The sequence below is a fragment of the Sander vitreus genome, chromosome 8 (genome assembly GCF_031162955.1).
Source record: "Sander vitreus isolate 19-12246 chromosome 8, sanVit1, whole genome shotgun sequence".
In the NCBI taxonomy this organism is placed as follows: Eukaryota; Metazoa; Chordata; class Actinopteri; order Perciformes; family Percidae; genus Sander; species Sander vitreus.
This window is the reverse complement of record NC_135862.1, coordinates 16838535-16861543: the sequence shown is the minus strand read 5'-3', so window position 1 is coordinate 16861543 and position 23009 is coordinate 16838535. Positions and strand designations below refer to the sequence as shown.

Sequence of the window (23009 nt, the reverse complement as noted above, 5' to 3'; positions counted from 1 at the left end):
TACTAATTACGATTCATCAAGTATAAAATACAGTAGCCTCGTAGTGTTTTGATTGCTGACATGACAGTTAACGCTAGGATTTGTGCATTTTGCTGCATCCGAAATTCCATACTAACCTTCAAGGTTTTTTTTCACACCGCCGCGCGGCAACCGCACTGACAACCGCCTAACGTTACCTGCAAGAGCGTTTCCCAAAAAAGCAATGCGTTTTTAAAAGCGGTTCCTGCCATACGGTCGTTACCGCTAGAAGTTCGGGACGGTAAACTCTGGGCGGCAGAGCAAATCTGCGAGCGTTTACGTTGGCCTCAACCGCTTCATACCCCAAACCGCTGTGATCAAAACCGCTTCCGCCTTTGCCGCTTTCCCCTCATTGAAATGACTAGAGGCGGCGAGTTACCGCGCGGCGGTGTGAGAGCCTCTTTACGTTATTGAACATACCCTGGCATATTAGTCAGACAGTTGAACTCTGACCAAAACAAACTTCGAGGGATACATATTTGACAGTCTGACCTTCAAACAGACATTTTCCAAATGTCGACGCGATTAAACAAGAGGTGTAAGGAGACATAATTTATTAGGTGGCTTGGAGAATAACAGGGCTTGTGTTAGCCTAAGTTAGCTGTTAGCTAGAATGCTAACGTTACTGTAGCTAAGCTAACAGAAGCCGTTAGCTGACGTTAACGGTAACGGTATGACAGACAACCAAACAGCCGCTGAGAGTAAAAGTTGCTGCCTCGGTTGCCTACCCTATCAGCCCACCAATTTTAAACTGGCTTTCCAACTAGTTAGCTAGGTAGCTACTACCTAGTTAGAGTAAACCGATACACTGATTCTTCGTTGCCTTTTACTGCCTGGACTAACAACTCCAGTATGGGGATGTGCTTACCGTGCCTTGGTGGAGCAGCGGACGACGTTGTTGTCACTCCAGATCCAGTAGGTTTATTTACTAAAACTTTTATTACCAGCTGTGTCACTGGCTACATAGTCACAATGTCGCACGTGGATTGCAACAATAATATATGAATTGACGCAAATAAATTTAATTTAACGCAGTGTGAATGTGATTAACGTGACTCATCTGTAGTACTTCGGACACCAATAGGCGTCGACTGTGTTTAGCCTTTGTAAACACTAGCATGTAAAGTATGCTCCCAGGCCCAAAACAGTACGTTAACTAGCTAGGTATATATTAAGAAAAGACTGCCTGCTTACAGTTGGAGCTTAGAAGTTTCCTATGTGTATTTTTTCAGGACACAAGGAGACGACAATTAGCTGAGGCTGCTGAGAAGAGACAAAAAGAGGTAAGTTAACTTATAAGTGCTTGCGTGTGTTTGTTTTTGTATAATACAGTAATACACTTCGTTGAAAAAATATTAGGTACATCTAGCTAAAAGTAACTGTTTTGCAATACATTATATCATCATTAAGGTAGGATTTATTGTGGGCTTTCATTTCGCTTTACAATTCAACAGCAAAACCCCACAGACTCCAAATTAACCAAAAAGCTCAGCCGTTATCTTAAACAGTTTAATTAAAAACTGAACATTAGAACTTTCACAAATATATGATTTACTGTATGTTTGTTTAGACTGCATTGGTTTTAGCTAGATGTACCGAATAATCTGGTAACTGAATGTAGCATTACTTTGTAGCCTGCTATTACATATATACACCCCATTCAAGGTAGATGCACATGACAGTGCGCTGAGTGATTTTTTATTATACAGAAAAGCCACTTGCAAACCCGTAAGAGCCATGCTAAAGTTGTATCAAGGTAAGTTCATCTACCAGAATGAAAACTCTTCTTTGCCAAGTGAATCTTTTGGATTGGCTGATAGTTCAACTTCCACGTTTCTGCTCCAAATCACTGTTTTCCCCTTTTAAAGCTCCCTGACACTGACGATTCACACTTTGACTACTGCAGATGAAAGCACTGAGCCCTAACCCACAGTCACATTTCAGTTAGCTGCTCCCTTCATGTGTCTGTATTGCCTTATTTGGCAGCTGAATGCCCCTTTGCCAGTTGTCATTGAACATGCCTTGTGCTTTTTGAAAAGTAAAATGTGTGGACAATTATTGATTAAAATGCTTTTAAAAAACATGCACTTTTTTTAAGAATGTATATATCTTATAACATATCAACAAGACTAAATTATTTGTAAATGAGTTAGTGCTTGATCATATTCCACTCTCTTTTTCAGACAACGTACAGGGGTGTTAAAAATCCAGAAGCTGTCGAGAGGAAAAAGAAAAAACGGGAAGAGATTGAAAAACAGGCGATGACAACCTCAGTGTCTGGTGGTGGGGGCAGCGGGTTGAAGGTTTGTTTTGTGTTTATCCTCAAGCGGTGTGATTTCTAGAACAACTGGATGATCAACAGGAGATTGTTTTGATGGTTTTCCCTTCTTTCTTCTCTAGTGGCAAGTTGGCTGAAAATCAAGATGAAGTCTTGACTCTGAAGTCCAAAACAACATTAAATAGATGACAAGATGACTTGAAAGATGTTTGAACTGCTGTCCAGTTTTTGAATTTTTGGGTGTGCCTATTTTATGATGTTCTGAGACAAACAGCTACAGTTGTCATGGTTTCTGCCAAACAATCTGAAGTGATCACAGACAGAACAGCTGGACTTACCCCCTGGATGCCAAGTTATACAAGCCAGTTAGGGATGACACAGACATGTGCAAGCAAATACAGATGCTACTGTAGTAGTTTTCTTTGACAATTGATAATCCAGCCTTACAGTGAACAGCATTAGATAACACAAAAGAATATGATTATAAAGTCCAGCAGTATCTCGACTAAAGTCATATTAAGACAAAGCTGTCCAACACTTTTCAGCTTTTTCACTACATTGCTTTTGGTTCTCATTGTGGAGGATCTGTAAATACACATTGATCACATTACGTTTTGTATGACTTTTCCAAAAATCTGTAATGCAAATGACAAATTTCACAAGTAAAACCGAGTTATGTTTACATATATTTAAGTGTGCTTTTTGTAGGATTAGTACACAGTCAAAAAGCACCCATTTAACACTCATTTCACCTTATTTAGGGCTCTATTTGTTGGCAAGACTCATGCAAACAGTGCTCTAACTTGTTGATTTGTACTGAACTTGTAATGTGCTTTGCCTGTCCCTGGGTGGTTTTCATGACCAGTGCAGTGCACATGTCACATGGGAGTCCCTTGTTGTTGAGGAAGGCAATGCCAGGTATTGTGTTTTTGACATTGTGTAGAGAATATATTTGACAACAAAGTTTGTACTCAGTGCAACGTCATATGTGTTACTAAATTGGTGATTCAGTAAGGAAGTACATACTACATACTTGACAAAGTATGCAGCTGCTACAGATTACTGCTGAATAATATATTACACTAAAACATTCTCCAACCTGTAAAAATGAAAAGGATGTGCACTAGGAAACGTCGTTAATGACTGTGAACAAGGCCTATTGCACTAGTCTTTGCCATTAATCCTTTTAAAAAAAGCCCTTTTAGTTTTTTTCTCTGCACAATTTGAGTTTGTTGCATTGAATTACAATGTATGCAAAACACTGATGTGATGCCTGCTTAATTTAAATTATGTGAAATGTGTTTGTGAATTGCCGTATTACAAACAGAAGCTTTTGTTAGACATCTCTTTGCACAGTTTTTCAACATTTGGTGAATAGCCAACATGCTCGCTCACTATGTTGGGAGAGATTCATGTCAACTAAAATGGAAACAGGAAAAAACTGAAGGAAAAGAACAAGTGAAGTGTGTAGTGTACGTAGTGAAGTATTTACTTTGACTTGCTTAACTGAGTGCATTTTTAAGCCTTCACTTGATCCTTAGATGCTTCCGGAGCTTTGCCAATGTTATTTGCTACAATAAATCACATTTCTGCTACTTTTGTGTGGATTTCATGACAATTACAGTTTTATAGAAAGATGATTCAAGTTCAGATAAAAGTTAGATTTGGTTAAAATTATCAGTGATATTTGCTAAAAACAGAACTTCCCTTAGTTGATTTGTTAATTAAGTATGTTTCCAGTATTGCATATATTTAAAAAAAGAAGAAGCATACTCCTCCCTAAAGTTTCGATTTTGGGTCAGAAAAGTTACCCAGGCCTGCTGAAAATAATTACAGACTATGTAGATATTTTGAATTATGAAGATTAAAGTTTTGAGAATTTATTGAAAATTTACATCTGTAACAGAAATTGGACGGTTGTGCTTCACAGACAAGCCTGTTTGCATAGCTAGTGATGTTGATCCAACCTGCTTATTATTTTTCCAGGGGAAAAGTTCCACAAGTTAATACATTGAATGATAATGTCATGAATCTATGAATTGTAAGAAACTAAACCAAAGCCTCAATGGTGGCACTACCTCTAGGGGTCAGTAACATGCAACACATTAAAGAATTGCAGAGCCTCGTATGAGTAAATCTACTGTATTACTATCAATCATAAATCAATGAACTAAATACTGCATCTTGTAGAGGTGATTGTCCATGTTCTTACAATAGAAATGATATCAAACAGGTTTCCTAATAATGAGTAATTATTAAAATGATAATAGTATAAAAATGCATTTCATAGAATAGTTATTTAACATGTGAACGGTCTAAGCATTGCTTTCATTTCTTAGCCTAATAAAAAAAAAAATACATCATAAAGAGAAAGCCATAACATTTTAAGACCAATATTTGGTTACTAGTGGAGGTTTGGCAGTTTTACAAAAATACTATAGAAGTATATATATAAAAGTTTCCACATATTCTTCTCTTGTCATAGTTAAAGTTCAAATTGCAACTTGAGGTGCCAACTATAGCCACTTGTTATTCATTGTACTATAAGGCAGTTAGGATAAAGTTATCAGCCAAATGGAAATATTAAAAAAGGGAGGAAAACAATATGTTGCCTTCGTGGGAAATGTTTACTTGCTTTCTACTATCACATACACCAGGTTGCCCAGGAAGACTAGCTTCTTAAGGACCCTGAAACCTCCACCACTTACTTAATTTCATTCAGAAAACAATTTTAACATGTAGAAATACAGCCAGGTAGGCCTGATCAACTAAATTGTAATTCAATTATATTGTAATGATTAACACATTATTCAGTTCTGTAAAACTAAATGAAGCACATTGTTAAGGCCTACCGGTGTGATTCCAGGCTTAATCTGCTCACAAACATCCATTTTATTGTGTATGTAGCCATAATATGTATAAGAACAGGGATATGATCTATAGCCACGTCCATTAGCGAGTTAACAATGTAAAGAGTCATCCTCTGTGTCCTTTTATGAATGGCAGGTTTCAGTCACGTCTTCATTTTTTGCTGCGGTAGTGGGCCGCCACCACCAGGTAGCTGTCAGGGGTGAGGTCCTTGATGTTGGGGGACTTGCTGCAGATGGGTGACGTCTTACCCTCCACCCGGGAGATTTGGAGCATACGACATGGGTCGTGTTTCAGCAGGTAGCTCTCAAAGGTCTCCCAACCTCCACCAACACGCACCATCACATGCTTGTTGTGCAGCATCTGCAGAAAAAAAATAGGATTATAGGGTCACTTCTGATGTCGGCGTTTCAAAGGAGAGCTTTACGTGGTTGTTGCTGAGCCCTTCCTTCTTTAAGACTAATGTCAATTTACTGATTGAGGCTTTGGTTCTCAGGCAGAAGTTCAATGAACAGTTAAGCATGGCTTGGATGTCAGAGATTGCTGATTGATGTTGGAGCCCCCAGACTGGTTGATGTCCCTGGAGGGAAGCTTTCTCCATCTCTTACCAGCCTAATGTTGAGCAGGCTACAGACAAACAGAATTATTGATTCATCTCACTGTTTGATTTATGGAATTGCATAACAACATAACAAGACTAAGGAAGAACAGCCGGGCTGGTGGCACTGTGATACTACTTTGCCACAGCAATGCTTTGAACTAAATGTACACAATAAAATGCTAACAAGCTAATGTAATCAGGTATAGTGTTTGCCATGTTCACCATCTAAATTTAACATGCTAACATTTGCTAACTAAACTTTGACCTGCTGGTGGCCTAGAGGAGTCAGGGGTCACCAATGTCATCAGGATTCTTCCTCTGGAGACCATGATGGCTGTACAATATTTCATAGCAGTCCATCTAATAGCTGTTGAGATATTTCACATACCTGCAAACTCAGTCCGTTTTCGGAGCATCAGAGAGAAGCGTAGGCATTTAAGTGGCACCGAAATAAGGCACCGAAATATGCGTTGCTATTCGGTCCGGTAGATAACAGTCGTTAAGGCACCGGTGCCGTTTTAGCACCGGGTCTTGGACCCCCCCCCGCCAAATAAAAACTCTTCGGATCTACACGATTCATGTGGATGACATTTTCCCATTCAAACCGGCGATTTTCGCCGAAAAGTGACTAGTTTGCAGGTATGATTTCAGTCTGGACCAAAGTGGTTGACTGACTGACAATCAGACAATGGCTTTTTACATTATACACTCTGTTTAACCAAGGAATTATTATGCAGTGTTATTTCATTGTTCAATCTGCAACATTTGCTTCAAAATAATGCCACCTGCCACAGGGCACATTCTTAAGGTTGGGTACCAGGCAACATTGGCCATTATAATAAAGAGAAGAAGAAATAAAAGGCTTTAATATATTGGATGCTCAGACACTCACATTCCCCAGAGGCTGTGTACATAAAATTGATGTCTGTCTTATTATGGAGCCTTATTACCCCTGTACCTCATTAACCCAACATTATACCTCTACTAAAAGGAGCTTATTTACCAAATGCCCATCTCAAAAGAAATAGTAAACAAACAGATTATTATTAAGAATATTGGGATTGATGCTATATTTTATCTTTCAAAACACAAACAGTAGGAGAGTGATTCAGACAAATACCAAACTAAATAATTTGATAAAAAGGGTAAACTACCTCATGAGATTGTCGCCTCAGTCTGGCTAGGTATGAGGCTTCCTGCCTTCGAGCAGCATAACATGCAACATTTATAAGCCCCTTAAAAGAATCAATCAAGAGGGCACTGGTGGGGCAGTGCTTCCAATCACCAGCACCAGGCCTTCAGGCTTTGTTACTGTAGATTTAATGGACCTGTGTGGTGCAGACGGGTTTCAATCACGTTGCTTTGGGACAAGACCCTTGCTGGAGCCCATTCCCTCCTCTGCAGCCCAGAGAAGGACAGAGGCCCGGGGCTGAGCTTGGACAGCACTTTTCACAAACACTGTGATGTTACTCTACCCCCTTGTTGAGGCTACAAGCACCTCATTTATTCCAGGAGCTGAGAAGGTCAGTCTCTCAGTCATGTACAGATAATTGTGGAGTAGACTCTTATATGCGCTGCATGCCACTGCTACAGACACTGAAAAGGCCTTACTGATTCACGCCTTTTCAGTGGAAGCAGCTGCCGGAGGGTAAAACAATCTAAGGAATTTTAATTAAAGCATTTTGACTGTGAGTGCAGGCTGATCAGGCTAAATCAAGGGTCTCTGCATACAGGGAGTTGTATGCTGTACAGATTGTAGATCAAGGTTTAGCTCTATTATCATTTTATAATGTAGGATTGCACTACAAATGCAGTTGTAGCCCCACTCCACGCTACACACACAAAACTATGTAAACAAATATTCAAATAAGCATAGGATAAAACAATAAAATAGGCAATACAATAGAACTAAGTATGTAACAATAACACTAAAAGAAGAAATAAAAGAGGAAAACTAAATTTGTCATATAATCTTTATAAATAAAATGTACTTGTCCTGACATGTAAGGTAGACTATATACTGAAGCCTGCGTTGGACCAACACTGTGAGCTTCTCACCATTTGTCCTTGGTTGCTCAGCAACACAGTGAAGACTGAAGCATTCAGTCATCAAAAAGGCATGAAATGATGATACATATTCAGATTTACACAGTATCTTCTGTTATTCTAGCAGGAAATTAGAGTCTCATTGTCCTCACTAATATTACAAAACACCTGTATTCATCTAAACCTTACAACAACGGAGATTTGATTGAGATTTGATATTAGTAGTTGCAATATAATGGGCTGACAGCAGAGGACATCCAAGAGTAAACTCTCTTTTGAACGTCTCCACAAATACCGTCAGCATGAATCACATTCTTAGAGGCGTGAATCCTGGTTGTGGGTTGCCAAGTAACCAGGATCCGAAGGGGACCAATGCTACTTCTCTAATCTGTGTTAGCCTCCATTTATCCTCCTCCACTATCCTTTATCCCTCCACTCATAGAGAGTCGAGTAACATTTCCTGGGCTGATAGATTCAGTGTGATTACAAGATGTGATAAAGCTTAGTAAAATATTTTCAAAGTAATAACTTCAGATCATATGAAAATGTGTGGGTGTTATTTTCCCTTTATAGCCAGTGAGCCACATTATGTTTGGCTGAAGATGGACATTGTCGGAATACCATTACCAGTAAATGAGACCTCACAGCAAAGGCGGGCTATCCAGACACAATGGGTTACTTTCATCCCAAAGCCAGCTCAAGTATCAACATACTGCCATATGCTGTGTGAATAGAGAGGGTTTTGCACTGCAGTGTGAGACCGTATTGTTATCAACCCAGAATTGATTTAAAATTAATAGAATGGGTGAAATTTCATGAGCAAAAATGCGAACTTGTGTCATATGTGTGAGGATTTTCCTCTGTCCTTGTCTTATGTTGTAAAATATATCAACCCAATAAATCAAGTAGAGTGATAAAGTACAAAAAGTGAATGTCCAGTTAAGTTTATAGACACAGGCACTCCGCTTGATTATTACCCACTTTATATTTTTACTACATTTCAGAGGGCAATGTTGTACTTTTTACTCAACTACATTTATCCAGCATTTGCAGTTACTAATTACTTTGCAGGATTTATTTTTTAAATTCTAACAATGTGATGCATATCTGGACAATAAGCTAGCAAACAGTATAAAAGTAAAGTAGGGAGAAGAAGGAGTATTTAGACTCTTACATTTATTATTATTTACTTTATTAAAGAAAAGCTACTAAGCTAATGTTAAAATCCTCTACTACAAGTGAAAGTCCTCCATTCACAATAAAAGTACAGAAGGGTTATTAGCTAAATGTATGTAACAGAACACATGCAAAAGTATTGTGGGTAAAAGTACTCGTGACAGATACAGTGTTTTATTATACATTGATGTGTATATAACATTTCATGTTGGTGCTGGTCAAAGTGGAGCTAATTTTAACTTTTTTAATGCTCTTGGATAGATGATGCTGATTATATGATTTGAATGTAAATATGAATCTGTAAAGTCATCAGTAACTATAGCTGTCAAAAAAATGTAGTGGAATAAAAAGTACAATTTTAGCCTCTAAAATGTATTAAAGCGCAAGTAAAATAAATGCATGCGTACCTCAAAATTTAACATAAGTACAGAAGATACACTGCTAATATGAAACAAGGATTTTTTTTCCCTGTGTGGTATTCTTACGTTTAACTATGTAAATAATTTTGATAATTATTTTCTATTGCTGTTGAAACTGAAAGCAGATGCATACATCTAAACCTTATCGTGATAAACTCACCCGGATAAAAAGCATCTTCTCCCCAACACGGTATCGACCCTGTGACTGTCTCTCTACACAGAATCTGTTCAGACATCTGCAGGGGGGATCATCAGCGATATGTCTTACCTGTAACACACACAAAGATAAACATATTACAGCTGTTTACCACTTAATATCAAAAGTATAGGCAGAGGTTAACTACTGCTAACTTACAGCATCATCCAACAGCTTCCCTGTACTTTTCTTGCTGGAATTGACTTTGGTAGGAGTTGGAGATGGGGAAGGAGACAGGGATGGAGATAAAGAGGGAGATAGAGGACGGGGCTGAGCTGGGGATACAGGTGATGAAGGTGGTGGAGGTGCTTTCTCTTCTTGTTCAATCTCTTTCTCCAGTTTTATAAGGCCAGGAGGCTCCACATTGTAGCTAGACCAAGGAAACAACAAGTAATGTAATTCCATGTGTAGAATTAAAAGTATATGGTAAATTGGTCATAGATAAAGACAAAATATAAAAAGCAAGACCATACCGTGATGCTATCCGTCCCAACTCTAAAAGACAGAGGCACACTTCTCGTGGCTGCTTATGAAGAACTACAGGAAGAGATTATGTTTTAGCATTGGGGAATTACAGTATAGACATTGTATGGTTTCTGGAAAAAATGCAATGAGTGAGGATGAGTCGCTGAGTGATGGTAAGATGCAAACAGAAATGAGCTCATGAACTTCATACATTCAAAGTTCTTCTTCCCTGCAATCCTGGTTATCCCAAATCAAATGAAAATGAATAATGTTCAGATATGGCATGTATGTATAGACTTGCTTATTTTAACCTCACAGAATATATGACCAGACAGTGAGACAAGATGTAAGTTACACGTGACACACCACACCATGCATTATAGACAAAAATATCCACTGCATGAGAGCAAACCTGGTGTTGTTACATCTCCTGTTAAACTGATAAATCCACACAGAGAAATAACAGAAGAAAGAGGGAGAGACAAAGAAAGAAAGAAGTCTGTTACTGTTTTTTTCACAAGTATTTTCACAACATTTTATATCACAATTACATGTCTACCGCAGTGTTGATGAATTACTGTGTGTGTGTGTGTGTGTGTGTGTGTGTGTGTGACTTGGCCTTCAGAAATGATTTGCATAGTTGGAATTGCTTAGCGATGGCCGAGCAGCCATTAGCCAGAAGTTACAAGATTGTATGAATATTCTCAGTATTTCTGTTCCTGGCAGGGTCACTTACTGTACATCTGATTATTTCAGTCCAGGTATGTCTTAACTGCGAGCATATTTCAGTGACATTACACACAAGAAATTCTTGCAATAGATTAGAGAGACATAGATAACACAGTGAGTGTGTGGATGATGAAGAGAGCAGAATGCACCCACTCTGGGCTGAGGAAAACATTTGCATAGCACTGGCCTAGTTTCTCACTAACACCACACCCTACTGCCTGTGCTCCCTTTGTTTTATCCAGACATTTTGTGCATGAGCACAGTATTCGAGAAGCCCTCGTCCTTATTGTCAGGTAGAGCTGCTCCCAGCAGACTGCTGCCCTTGTGAGCTTTGTGTGAATGTCAGAGGAGTTGAAGTGAAGACTGGAGATGTGAGTCCTCTTAGCCTCAGAGGGGAAGAGGGGGAATCAGTACAACCTGCGTGATACTCTACCTGCACAATCACACCATTCACAGGAGATAGAAATCTGAGTCCAATGCCCTGGCAGTGCCAGCCTGACAAAGAGGCTGACTGTGTTGTATCTGAAGCTTGAATAAAGACGACCTTGTTTGTCCAATATTTAGATTTTCTAGTGTTCCGATTTTTAGGGCAGAAAAAGAGTACACTCACCTAAATCCTCTGACTCAAACAGACAGGTTTCTCCAACTCCAACCTTACGACACCAGGCCAGGAAGTTGGCTGTGTTGTCCCGTGCAAAAAAGGAACCGGAGGGAGCACTCTGCCGACATGGTATCCTCCGATAGGGGATACTCTGCCAGAGACATAGAGGGGTCAGTCCATGTCTTCATGTACGCTACACAGAAATTAACCTGAGATGAAGAAACTTTAATTGATGAATAGTACTAAGACACAGAACTGAGCACAAACTTTTACTTTGTGTTTGACAAAGAGAAAACAAACGTCCACCAGGGTGACTTGTGAGTTTCCATCAAAACATAGAGCCACACACTTTTTATCTACACTGATTTCTTCTCCATCTGCTGGTTTCAGCTCAGGAAAGGACCTTTCCATGCAGATCGATATGGGAGATGGCGGGTTAGAAAATCGGGGCTACTTTACCAGGCCTTCTAGGATTTGGAATCAAATTACATGCTTATGGGTTTCAGCCCCCACACGGTCTGTTCTGAGAGATTTATGCGCCGCGCTGTGGTTTTATACAGGATATGTGCGTCTGTGCTATGAGAAAGGTGCAATGAGCTCATGCTGGAAATATGCAGGCTTTTGTGGGTATTTTTCTTTTCTTTCCAGGCTCTCCTTTTGACTTTTTCTGGGATCCTTTCTGTTGTTGAATTACTTTGCATTCCTAGAGAAATAATGTCGACCACATTGCCAGTTTCGTTTGATCTAACAATCAGAATGGCTTGTTGTTATTTCTGTGGTGGCTTGCTGGATTATCTGCACCTTTACACATCTAATAATTGCACAGAAGGCACAGAACGTTTGGAAGACATTATGTTTTGAGAGACGGGAACACAATAAGGATAAGGAAGTACTTTGCTTAAATATAACATAATTTTCTTTCACTCAGGAAGATTATAAATGATTTATGTAGGTTCTCAACATATCGGCCTTCACAGCTGTACATGCACACTTTAAAGGAATAGTTTACATTTTGGGAAATAGGGTAATTTTCCTTTTTTGCTGAGAATTAGATGAGGAGTGGTATCAATCTTCTTATGTAACTCTCATAACCATATTTCATATTTCATAAAATGTTAATCTTTTGCTTGTCGGTAGTATGGTAATAAATTGTAATGTATCTGCAGTTGCATCTGCAGTTGATATTGATTGATGTAAACATGTGGGAAGACATGCGAGCATCTGCAAAGGTTTCTCTCTGCTGGAATCACTTAGTCCCACTCCACGCACAACTTATAATGAGCTTTCAAGCTGATGAAAGTTATCTTTAATGTGGTCAAATGTTACAGTAAACAACTACAGTGTATAAAATGCCATGATACACTGATAAAGTAACAACTGTTTGATATGAATCATACATTTAAAATGACATAAGATGAAGTCCAGTGTATCAGGCATGGAGAACATGATTAATCTTTCATGGCTCATTCAACTGAAAGCGCTTAATGTGACCTGCAAGTAGCTATATACTAAAAAACATTTGTTTGACTGTTAAGGTCAGGGTAGACCACTTTCTCTCTTTTTTAATCTGCCTCAGGACTCTCTCTGTGCGTTGACCTCCACGATCAATAGGCTTCTGTATTTCAGTAGATCCTCTGCCGTCCCACGGTCACTGACCTCAAGCATTTCCTCACATCTGTGCTGCTACACTCACACTGAGATCAGGAGACTTAGCGTCATCAGCACAGTAATGCCTCAGTGCAAACATCAACAACTCTCACTCAAGAGCCAACAAGAGTATTCTGCTTCCTTTTCTCTGAACAGAAACTAATCAGTGATTCCCTCTGTCCCACTGAGCACCAGATGTCAGCTCAATGTGTAAGTAAGTATAGATACCTATAGTCACTACAGATATTAAAAAATAAGTATTCATGTCTGCAAGATAATGTTTTTTTTTTTTTTAACCTCTAAAATTCAGGTTTAAAGGCAATTTTTTCGAAGAAACAATTTGCACATCCAACAATTCTTCTGTGCAGGTACGTTGGAAAATATCACAAAATTGGAAAAAAGTAAATCCCCTTCTCTGCCCTTGCTATAGCATCACCATTTTTTAACGTTTTGGTCCCTCTGGACTACTAATCAAAAAGGTTTTAGTCAAAAGTCAACGCAAATGTGCTTAATACTGTAGGTTGTGTGTATGGACGTCTATAGACTAGACACAAGTGGAAATACATAAACAATATTTTTTTCCTTTGATTTGACAGTAATAGGCTGAAGACATCAAACCTTCTTGCAGTAGCTCAGAAGCTGATACAATCTAAGGATTTGTGCCCCTCGGTTTGTTTTCTTGAGCACTGACCCAGTAAAATATATGATTTCGACTTGCAAGGTAACCCTTTAATCTTATAAAATGAATTAAACCCTCACTCAAGGCTTACAAGTAATGAACATTTAACATAGTTTTGCCAATTCTCACAGGGGATGTGGGGCCCCAACAGTGTCCATGCCAGTCTTTTTTTTTTTTTTCCTGCTGAAGGCTTCAGGCCCCCATCCCACCCTTTGCACTGCTTTCTGAAATTATGGAGCTCTTTGCAAAGTTGGGATTCATGGTCGCTGCTGAGCTGACAAAACCAATCAACAAGTAATATCTACAGTATGGACAGGGTGGATATCAAATATAATGTTATTTACCATTTTTATGTTTTCTCAGTGTGTGTCTGTGTTACTCTCCAAAGGTTATAAAATTAAAATTTTTTGAGATGGGAGCGACTCTATAAGTGTAGCTCTTATTGATCTTATTAAGGGAAACCTGTGCTGTTTCCGGTCTCAGGGAGAGTCAATAACATTTCAATACTGTTGTCTTCAAGCAGTCTGGTCCCATAACCCATAATCAGTATGTTTCATAATTTATGTGGCAAAACTAAACATGGATTTGAGTAAACAAAAAAAAAACATGTATTTCTTACAGTAGTATGTCTGGATTTCAATTTTTTTTTTCTAATCAAACAGCAGGATTGTTTAAATAGTTGCGACCATAATGATTGTCAATCAAAATGATCTAATACAAGTTACTCTCCCCTCTCAGAATCAATCCTCTGTCGAATCAGTTAAACTCAGTCAATCCAGGAACACTTTCAGCAAAGATTTGGCTTCCACATTAGTGTTTACACTGTAACCGTCATCAGGGCAGACTACTGTAATCCTTAGGTTTCTCTGTACCTTGCTGTTGCCAGAGGCAGGCAGGTCTCCATTACTTTGCCTGAACTTCTCCTGTAGTGTCTCAGCCAGCTGGCACAACAGGAAGCCATTGTCTAAGCGATCCATAAAGCTCTCAGCGGTGATTTCCAGACCTGACCAGGGGACACATAAAGAAAGCAGAGAATCCAGCAATAAATTCAACAAAAAAAGCTCATTTTAAAATAAAGTTCAAGTAAATTAAATGTATTCTCCAGTCCATTCCCAGTTGAAGCTGAACCTAATGCAATGTTATTGACTCTCAGAAACTGCTTGACTGATTGAGCTTGGCAGTGCTGCTGGGTTTAGGCAGCTCTGCAGAAGCCAAATATGCACATTTTACAACATGACTTGGGGGAATCTAGGGGGGATTTCTGGTAGTACACCGTGGGGTGGCAAAGACAAGATCACATGAAAAGGGGGCATCTGATTGTGCACATTATGCCTCATTATCCTGCACAGTTGCAGAGATAGATTGGTGATCAACATGTGGTGTCCAGTTGACTGACTTCCAGAGGACCATTCCTTCATAGTTAGATCATTGTGAATAGGAGGTGGTGGCAGGGGGGGTGTCTGTGGAAAGAAACTGCAGAGATTTAAAAAAAAAAAAAAAACCTTTTCTGTTTCTTATAGGAGGAGGGGTCTGGGGGTTTTGACGTTTAATGAGTTCCAAATGTTGTAATTGAGCCCACAGAAGAGAGATTGAAATCTTGAGAAATACTCAGGGAGCTCCTGTCATATAAGCTCAAACTCTCCCTCACTCCTCGCTATGTGAGGAAAATATATTCCAGAGGCCTCTGAGAGAAACATTTCAACTCAAATACTCACTCCTATAAATTGCCCCCATCACAACAGAAATATGACTCATCAGTATAACAAAGCATCCAGCTCCCACTCAATCATTGGACTCGTTATGCTGCACTGCTCCTCCCACCTGAAACTATAAACCCTGCTAGCATATCAGCCGCTTCTTTCTTACAATGTTTAGGTGCTGAACACTCAGGATGCTCATCTTTTTTGGTACTTAATTCCTCACCACAGCAGCCCAGAGGTTTCTATCTCAACTGGTTTCAGTGCAAACACACAGGCCGCCAGAGATAACAGGGGAGATACTAAAGTTGTTTTAAGTTGTTCTGTGTGACAGACAAAAGGTCAGTTTCAGGAATTATACTGGCATTCAGTTGATTTGAAAAAGATATTGTGGGACTGTGTACAGTCTGCAGGGTGTTCCATGGAGTAACTCACAGACAATGGGTGAATGAACTTAACCATATTAAGTGCAGCTACACATACTGTATTTCAAAAGCAAATTTTGAAAAAACGCTGGTTTCACTTTACTTGAAGGTATCCACATAAGAGTGACATGACATGAACGTGTCATAAACATTATAAACAAGTCATTGACGTTCATAACGCTTCTTTTAGTAAGTGTCATTCGTTTTTTGTCATGACAAGTTATGGTTATGGTTAGAGTTAGGTTTCATGTGTCATGACTGTGTCATGTGTTCATGACAGTGTCATGTCACTCTTATGTAGATACCTTCAAGTAAAGTGTTACCAAAATGCCTCTAATAATGACATGCATCGGCAGACTGCCTCTTTTCTTAAAGACTATAAACTTTTTAAGAAATCTTAAAATGCAGATACCTGAAATACTAGTGAACAGACAGTTAGCTTCTTGGAAATTCAGCGAACCATAGCTGGATTCTTACACTATCACCTATATTATGGCAGAGGAATTGAAATAAATTGTTTTTAGCTAACGAGTACATTGTTGCGTGGACAATGATTGCTTACTGGTGCCACAGTTAAACCTGCAAATTGGCATTTCCCCATATGGGAAATATATTATATATTCATATAAACCATACTGAGTTTGTCATGTGTTAACCTGAAAATTAATTGAATGCATACACCCAATTAAATTAAAGTCACTTAATTCAAATCAGATCCTCAGAATGCCTTATGCATTTGTTTTGTAACTGCACTGTTGAAAAGTACACTGCACAGGGTGATTTATTATGCAATAGCAGCCTTGCACAAAGCTTCTGCTGCTTATGGCTATGCATTATTCGAGAACTCTTAATGACAGCCATTATTCAATTAAGGAAAATCTATGGGAGAGTGTGTGAACAGGGAAACTGGTTCACACATTCTACTGACTTTAAAATAGTTTGTAATGAGGATCAGATTGATTCCAGTCCCCTGCAAAAGGTGTTTACATCAGCAATGCCAGGTCAATTAATGTTGAAGATGAGGAAATTCAAAGCCAAGCTATTTCTAGGGCAGGGTGTTAAATGACTCAGCAACAACACTTTGTATTTATCAAAGTTAGCAAGCTTTGTGGGAAATGATAATTGAGGCACTATAGTGCAACAATACGAAATATAACTATTTTAAAGTATGTGTATTGCAAGATATTCTTCCAAGAAAGCCTGTTTACAACTACAACAAATACCAACAGATTAAAGTAAACATTTCAACACCACATAGGCCCAATTTTTCGGTGTAAATCAATGTTTTACTGCTAATTGAACTGAGCCTAGATCATTTAGCCTAATATATACACTGAAATAACCCTGTGCTGACTTATGATCTACAGTTTCCATTAACAGAAATTTTAGATTGATTAAGTAGCAAAGTATTTTGGAAGGCAGAATTATTAGTATGTAGTCAGATGTGCCATGCATTTATGTGTTGCTAAAGACTTTCCTACCAAGAATATTAGTGAGCCACAGGGCCAGGTCTTCCTTCATGGGCAGCAGACTGGCTTCATGTCGACTGGCCAGCCACTGGTGATACTGCTGCATATCTGTGAGGCCAGGGCCACTGGGCTGTTTGGGGCTCAGGGAGCTGCACATGGTTCCCTATTGACGGCCTGAGGAAGGAGAGGAGGACAAGACACACAAAGACAACACAGACGCAATGTTAACCTTCAATGTGAGTCTGCAAAGAGAACCTCAGTGTCTATATGTACTGTATATAGGAACTCAATATGGAAATGCACACAATAAAAGTAACATTTGTGTAATACATTACAGCAGATCTGCAAGCAATACTTCATATGTGAATCTTAGAATGTCTTATAAATGTCCAAGGACATTTTTCAGACCATGTGTCTCTACTATTCAACATACAGCAGACACAAATAAAGAGCTCCTTCAGATTACAGATACAGTCTATCATAGAGTCCTAATCAATCCAATCCAGCAGACACTGCAGCGGGCCTGACATCACAGCCTGTAGGAGAGACTGCATTTGACATCAATATTCAGAGTGACATTTAACAGCTACTCACTGCCTGCAAAGTGAAGTCAATGAGTAAATGACACATTTCTAACAGACTTTTCCAATATGGTGCTACAGTGTGCCAAGCGTTCACTGACTGAGCTATAATGTGAAAATCTTTCACATCTCAATCCAGTTTCACTCCATTAGTGGATTTGCTGCTGAGACAAGTGAGTAACTGACAACAACAACTGGGCACCTGATGTAAGACCTAGCATGAAAAGAGTGTTTGGTGGACATTATTTTCAGAATTAGGAAGAAAAAAATAGAATAAAGTGGGCAACGACTCTTTAAGGATTGTTTAAAAATGGGGTTCTTTTAAAAGGTGGTTTGTGCCAGATCGTGGATTGAGCTGACAGAGACATCTAAACTGTTCTATTGTTACAGTCAGAAAATTTACATAGACGACAACATAGATGAGGATGAGGATTATTGATGGGATTTTTTGTTCCACCTCATCCTTTCTGTTTTTCTATCGCTGCTAAATGAAATACTCAGACTTCATTAAAGAAACATAAAGTGGGCTAAATACAGTGCACATTCTGACAAGGAAATCAAGCTGTTACATTTAAAAAAAGTTTTGCCTCCAGCTAAGACACAAGCAGGAACATTGTATATGTTAAATGATAGGCAAATAGCACCAGGATATTTGATGCAAATTACAAGAAGATCCTATTTAAACAAGTAAGTGAAGCTGCCATGAACAATAAGTTCATAGTCTGTGATGGCTGAAAATGTCCTCTGAATACTGAGGGAGTGTAACACAATGTGAGGAATCTGACCTTTAAAGCTGTGTAACATTTCAAGGTCCCTCTAGAGTTGGCTGTAACCAAATCACACTGTGGTGCCACCCTGGACATCAGGACCTTGATGTCCAACCAAGGTTGTCTTATTTTCCTGAAGACAAGAGTTCCTCGTTGCGTACACACACTAAACTCTGGAGCGCAGCACTCACACACAGGTGCTACATTCCCAGAGTCCACTGTGGTGCAGGCTGACAGACAGAACAAGGGCACTGGGACAACATCTCATGTCTCACAATACAAGGTCCATTCATACAAGCCTATTCACTAGTGTCAATAAAAACACATGTATTTGACATATCTGTCAATGGGCATTTATGTGATGTTATTTTTCAGAATCAGATTCAGAATCTGACATTAAAGGCTCAGCATTAGAATCAGAAAAACATCAACTACATAGCCCAGAGATATTAGATTATACAGAGATAAACAAATATTACATTTCTCAGTCTGAAAAGCCTCATGACTTTAGTAAAGCCATCACAACCTACCACAGTTGGCTGCAAATTGCTCAAGGACAGGCATATGGATGGGAGTTGCGACTGTTGAATCACATCAAAAAAAAACCAAGAGTGGCTCTGTCTTCACCCTCGTCGCTCTTCATGCATTTCTCCTCTACTGTACAACAGTAAACTGATCTTGAGGCTGAGTTGACCATTTAAACAAGAGAACTCAGCATGTTTCTACTGCAGATAAGTACTGTGTGTGTTGTGAGTCAGTTGTTTTCAAGCATTAAATTGTAATCATCAGCTGTGGTCAGTAAAGTACAAAGTCTCTAGCAGAAAATATCAACAAAAGCAGAATATTTTCATTTAGGATCTAACATTAAACTGTACAATACGCCTACAGCACGTTTGTTTGTATATCCACAAAATCATATCACACATTCCAATAACTGTTCTTGTGTTTATTAGTGCACCAGTGTCATAAATCCTTAGCTGTGATCTTGCAATGATTTATTAAAGACTGAATCATTTCAAAATAGTATAGGCAGCCTCAGGCCTGCAATTAAAGACCCCTGTGTTATAAACATTTTCACCATCAACAAACTGCATTTCAAACACACAACTTACTTATTCCTGCACCATACAGATATGTTGTTGGAATTTAGTGCAATAAATTGGTTTTGGATTGCGTTTCATTGGCCTCTTCAAACACTCTGCAGCACATTTCATTTACAACTGTTATAGGATTTTAAAGCTGTCTCCTTCTTTACAACAACAACTGTCACAAATAAAAAACAGCCACAACAGACATTTAATCACTCTGGAAATAGCATCAAAGGAGGACGTCTGATGAGTTATGACTGAAATACTGCAGAGCACCCACTAATTAAAACCAACGAAATTACTGAGAGCTGCAAGTGAGGAAAATATGTCAGATTCTGTGTAATTAAAGAGGCCTTGAATTACTTTTGAGAAAAATATAAAAAAGCAAGAACAGCCTGTTAACTGTCCAGAAGTAAGACTTAACTGAGTCCCACTTTTAAGTAGGCTATAGGATATATGACATTAAGCGCACATCCCATGCAAGGAGCTATAAAGTTACACAAGTTACACCCCCCAACCTAAAATATGCATGAAGAAATTCAAAAGACTGACATGCATTTTGCAACAGGGAAGCCAAATAAAAGCGTATTATCTGTGCTCACCCTGAGGGTTCAATTCTTTGGTGCGCACCTTTCTCTCACTCGAGCTGCTGGATCCCAGTTTTCATGCTTTTCACGCGGTGCACCGACCCACAGGTTACAGGCTCCAAACGCTGAACCAATGTGGACCGGGGAGGTCTTTCTCGCTGCGTATTTGCACAAGGATTTGACTACACACACACACACACACACACACACACACACACACACACACACACACACACACACACACACAAACAGCACGCTGCTGCTGCTGCTAATGGGAGGGAAGTTTGATCCTGCTGGCAATGCCTCCCTCTCTCCGCTTTGTGTTGCCTCAATATGATATTTCTGGACTGAATTCAGCAGGTCAGCTCGAAAACTAAATCCTTCGATACACTGATTTAATGGAATAAAAAGTACAACATTTCCCTCTGAAATGTTAATTAATGAAAATTATGAATGATCTGTTGTCAAAAATGCTTGAATGAAAGTTTTTTTAAATCCTAGTTAGATGTATTTTTTTTGTGGTATTGCAGAGATGTATTACATAAATATGTTATAAACATTAAAACATTAAAAACGGTGGCTTTTATTTTGAAGGCAAATAAATTGGCCAAAGTTTAGCACTCAAGAACACATGCGCAGTGGTAACAGCGGCACAAACAGGCAGGCGGACGAGAGAAAAGAAAAGAAGACAAGTGAGTACAACAGCAAGCAACTATGTTAATTCCTACAAAATATTCCATTACTAGTGTGCCATACTGTCTTTTGTGTGTAACGTTAACGCTGGACTGGACACCATTCGTTAAAATGGATTTTGTTTTGAAACGTGCCACCGGAAGTCTTGTTTAACGTTCACTTCTGTTATTCGAATCTAACTGTTAGCTAACCTGTTGCAAACCCGCTAGCTAGCTCAATAACGCTTAGCAGTTTTTCGGCGTCCGACCGTTTTTTTGTGAATATTTAGCTAGCTAGCTAAGTTGTGTCTTTCCTCCACAGTGAGCGTCCACCACCGGCGCTCAGAGACTGAACTCTGAACGCGGAGAGCGCCACATGGAGGCGGTGCTGAAAAACTTGGCGAGCACGGCGGAGCTTCTGGCCGTGGCGGCGCAGAGCGGTGTGGTGGAGCAGTGGGATAAACAAACTCTGTCCAGAGCTTTTCACTGGGCACGGTACTGCGAACACCTCTTCTCCAGGTTTCACAATAACCCTGCCATAAGGAGGACTATGGAGAAGCAGCTGCAGCTCACAAATCAAAGTTTGCGAGCTGTCTTCCCTGGCTACACAGAAGTCTCTTTTTCGGACATCTCCCGGTGTCAGCACTTGTTGCTTGTTGGGCTGTTGAAAAATCCCGAGCTGCCCATCTCCATCATGAAGATACTCTTTGACACTACCAAGCAGAGTGAGTATCAGGATGTTACTGGCTTCTGCAGCCACATTATTCAATGCAAATCTGCTTGTAAAGTCCTGAGTCCTCTCACAGACTTGTCAGCTGTTGGTGCTGATGCTGAGGTGCAGGGGGTGATGCTGATGGAGAGGTTGGGTGCTCTGCTGAGCCAAGGCACTGAAGCCTGCCAGACAGAGCATACTGTAGACTCTGTCCTCCAGGGATGTGAAGGAGCAGCAGGACATTTCTGTCTGGTCATCGCGGCAGCTCTGCTGACAAAAAAAAACTCTGCTGCACAAACTGCTTCACAGGATTTTCTCTTGGACTGGCTGCAGAAAGAACACAATGTGCTGCAGCACATGTGTTCTGCATTGCCTACTACACTTATTAAAGACCTGGCCAAAGAACACCTGAAATTTAGAGATGCATACTGTGATGTGCTGAAAAAGTGCGCCTCTGATATGGAGTACAGCATAAGTGAGGGTGAATGGGCTCAAACTAGCACAACCCGAACTGTGTCCTTCCAGAGACTGACTGAGCACTTTCTGGCCTTGTTTGACGCCTGTCCCTCTCTGAGGGAGGATGTAGAAAAAGAGCTAAATGCTTTGAAAGTTTCTGATGGGGACTTTGATGTCAGAGGTCTGAGTGTGTGGGGAGACCTCCTGTCAGCATTAAACAAGTGACTGTCAGTCTTGTGGTTTCTTTGGAGATGGAAGAAATGCTGAAATGTAGCCGAATGTAATGCGATATATAAACAAATGTAGTCTGTTTATATCTATATGCAATGCTTGACCTGGGATGGGTATTAAACCTCAAAACGTTTTCATACCAAACAAAATGTGACAATAGCACAAATTATTGGAAGCTGTCAATGACTAAAAGCTGGCATCAAATGCTTGCTCAGATTCACATTTACTTCTAATCAGACAGTTTCAGTTCAGTTTCCAATCCAGGCAAAATTGTTGTGTGGCTGCTTGGATTAGATAACATTAAATGAAAAACATCATTGTTCATATTCTAACAGAGGAGGGTTAAAAAAAATAGCATTTTGGTATCAATACCAAAACTAGTATTAGTATCGCAAAAATGTCTTTTCAGTGCAAAATACACTGTTAGCCATTCACAGAGGTTTCTTTTCTTTTGTTTTTTAAATCGTTGACTCTTTATGTTGCATTTTTTTTCAACTTGTGAAATATAATGAGAATCAAAAGCACAACATACTGGATACATTTACAGGATGACAATATGATAAAAAATGTATGTCAGTATTCTAAAATGCTCACTTTAGTGG

At 39.4% G+C, this 23009-nt stretch overlaps 3 protein-coding genes across 5 annotated transcripts; 2 read left to right on the top strand and 1 right to left on the bottom strand.

Annotated features, from left to right (window-relative positions):
• The first annotated feature begins 413 nt into the window (after positions 1–413).
• svip (small VCP interacting protein) lies at positions 414–3891 on the top strand. 2 transcript variants are annotated; one of them, XM_078257205.1, is made up of 5 exons: positions 414–933; positions 1251–1301; positions 1728–1774; positions 2202–2321; positions 2419–3891. In XM_078257205.1, exons 1-4 carry the CDS (start codon positions 871–873, stop codon positions 2281–2283), a joined length of 243 nt encoding a protein of 80 aa, XP_078113331.1. In that variant the 5' UTR covers positions 414–870; the 3' UTR covers positions 2284–2321; positions 2419–3891. The 2 variants fall into 2 exon arrangements, with proteins under 2 accessions (XP_078113331.1, XP_078113330.1); XM_078257204.1 differs by lacking the exon at positions 1728–1774 and having other exon boundaries at positions 423–933.
• A 269-nt stretch (positions 3892–4160) lies between these two features.
• Positions 4161–20640, bottom strand: gas2a (growth arrest-specific 2a). Of its 2 annotated transcripts, none has more exons than XM_078257195.1 (8): positions 20381–20640; positions 17327–17488; positions 14596–14726; positions 11407–11548; positions 10076–10139; positions 9762–9972; positions 9567–9674; positions 4161–5527 (listed from the first exon to the last, which is right to left on the bottom strand). In XM_078257195.1, the coding sequence occupies exons 2-8, from the start codon at positions 17469–17471 to the stop codon at positions 5318–5320; spliced, it is 1011 nt and encodes a 336-aa protein (XP_078113321.1). In that variant the 5' UTR covers positions 17472–17488; positions 20381–20640; the 3' UTR covers positions 4161–5317. The 2 variants fall into 2 exon arrangements, with proteins under 2 accessions (XP_078113321.1, XP_078113320.1); XM_078257194.1 differs by having other exon boundaries at positions 20353–20639.
• A 297-nt stretch (positions 20641–20937) lies between these two features.
• On the top strand, positions 20938–22490 carry fancf (FA complementation group F). The gene is made up of 2 exons (XM_078257193.1): positions 20938–21029; positions 21331–22490. The coding sequence occupies exon 2, from the start codon at positions 21385–21387 to the stop codon at positions 22399–22401; it is 1017 nt and encodes a 338-aa protein (XP_078113319.1). The 5' UTR covers positions 20938–21029; positions 21331–21384; the 3' UTR covers positions 22402–22490.
• Positions 22491–23009: the final 519 nt, after the last annotated feature.

What these genes read in the sequence shown, in the direction of transcription:
- svip (XM_078257204.1), top strand. Translation starts at nt 871, where the DNA reads ATGGGGATGTGCTTACCGTGCCTTGGTGGAGCAGCGGACGACGTTGTT. An exon ending in TTGTTGTCACTCCAGATCCA is followed by an intron (nt 934 to 1,250) that starts GTAGGTTTATTT and finishes GTATTTTTTCAG; the next exon opens with GACACAAGGAGACGACAATT. An exon ending in CTGAGAAGAGACAAAAAGAG is followed by an intron (nt 1,302 to 2,201) that starts GTAAGTTAACTT and finishes TCTCTTTTTCAG; the next exon opens with ACAACGTACAGGGGTGTTAA.
- fancf (XM_078257193.1), top strand. Translation starts at nt 21,385, where the DNA reads ATGGAGGCGGTGCTGAAAAACTTGGCGAGCACGGCGGAGCTTCTGGCC.
- gas2a (XM_078257195.1), bottom strand. Translation starts at nt 17,471, where the DNA reads ATGTGCAGCTCCCTGAGCCCCAAACAGCCCAGTGGCCCTGGCCTCACA. An exon ending in TTGGGACGGATAGCATCACG is followed by an intron (nt 9,973 to 10,075) that starts GTATGGTCTTGC and finishes TCCTTGGTCTAG; the next exon opens with CTACAATGTGGAGCCTCCTG. An exon ending in GGAAGCTGTTGGATGATGCT is followed by an intron (nt 9,675 to 9,761) that starts GTAAGTTAGCAG and finishes TGTGTGTTACAG; the next exon opens with GTAAGACATATCGCTGATGA.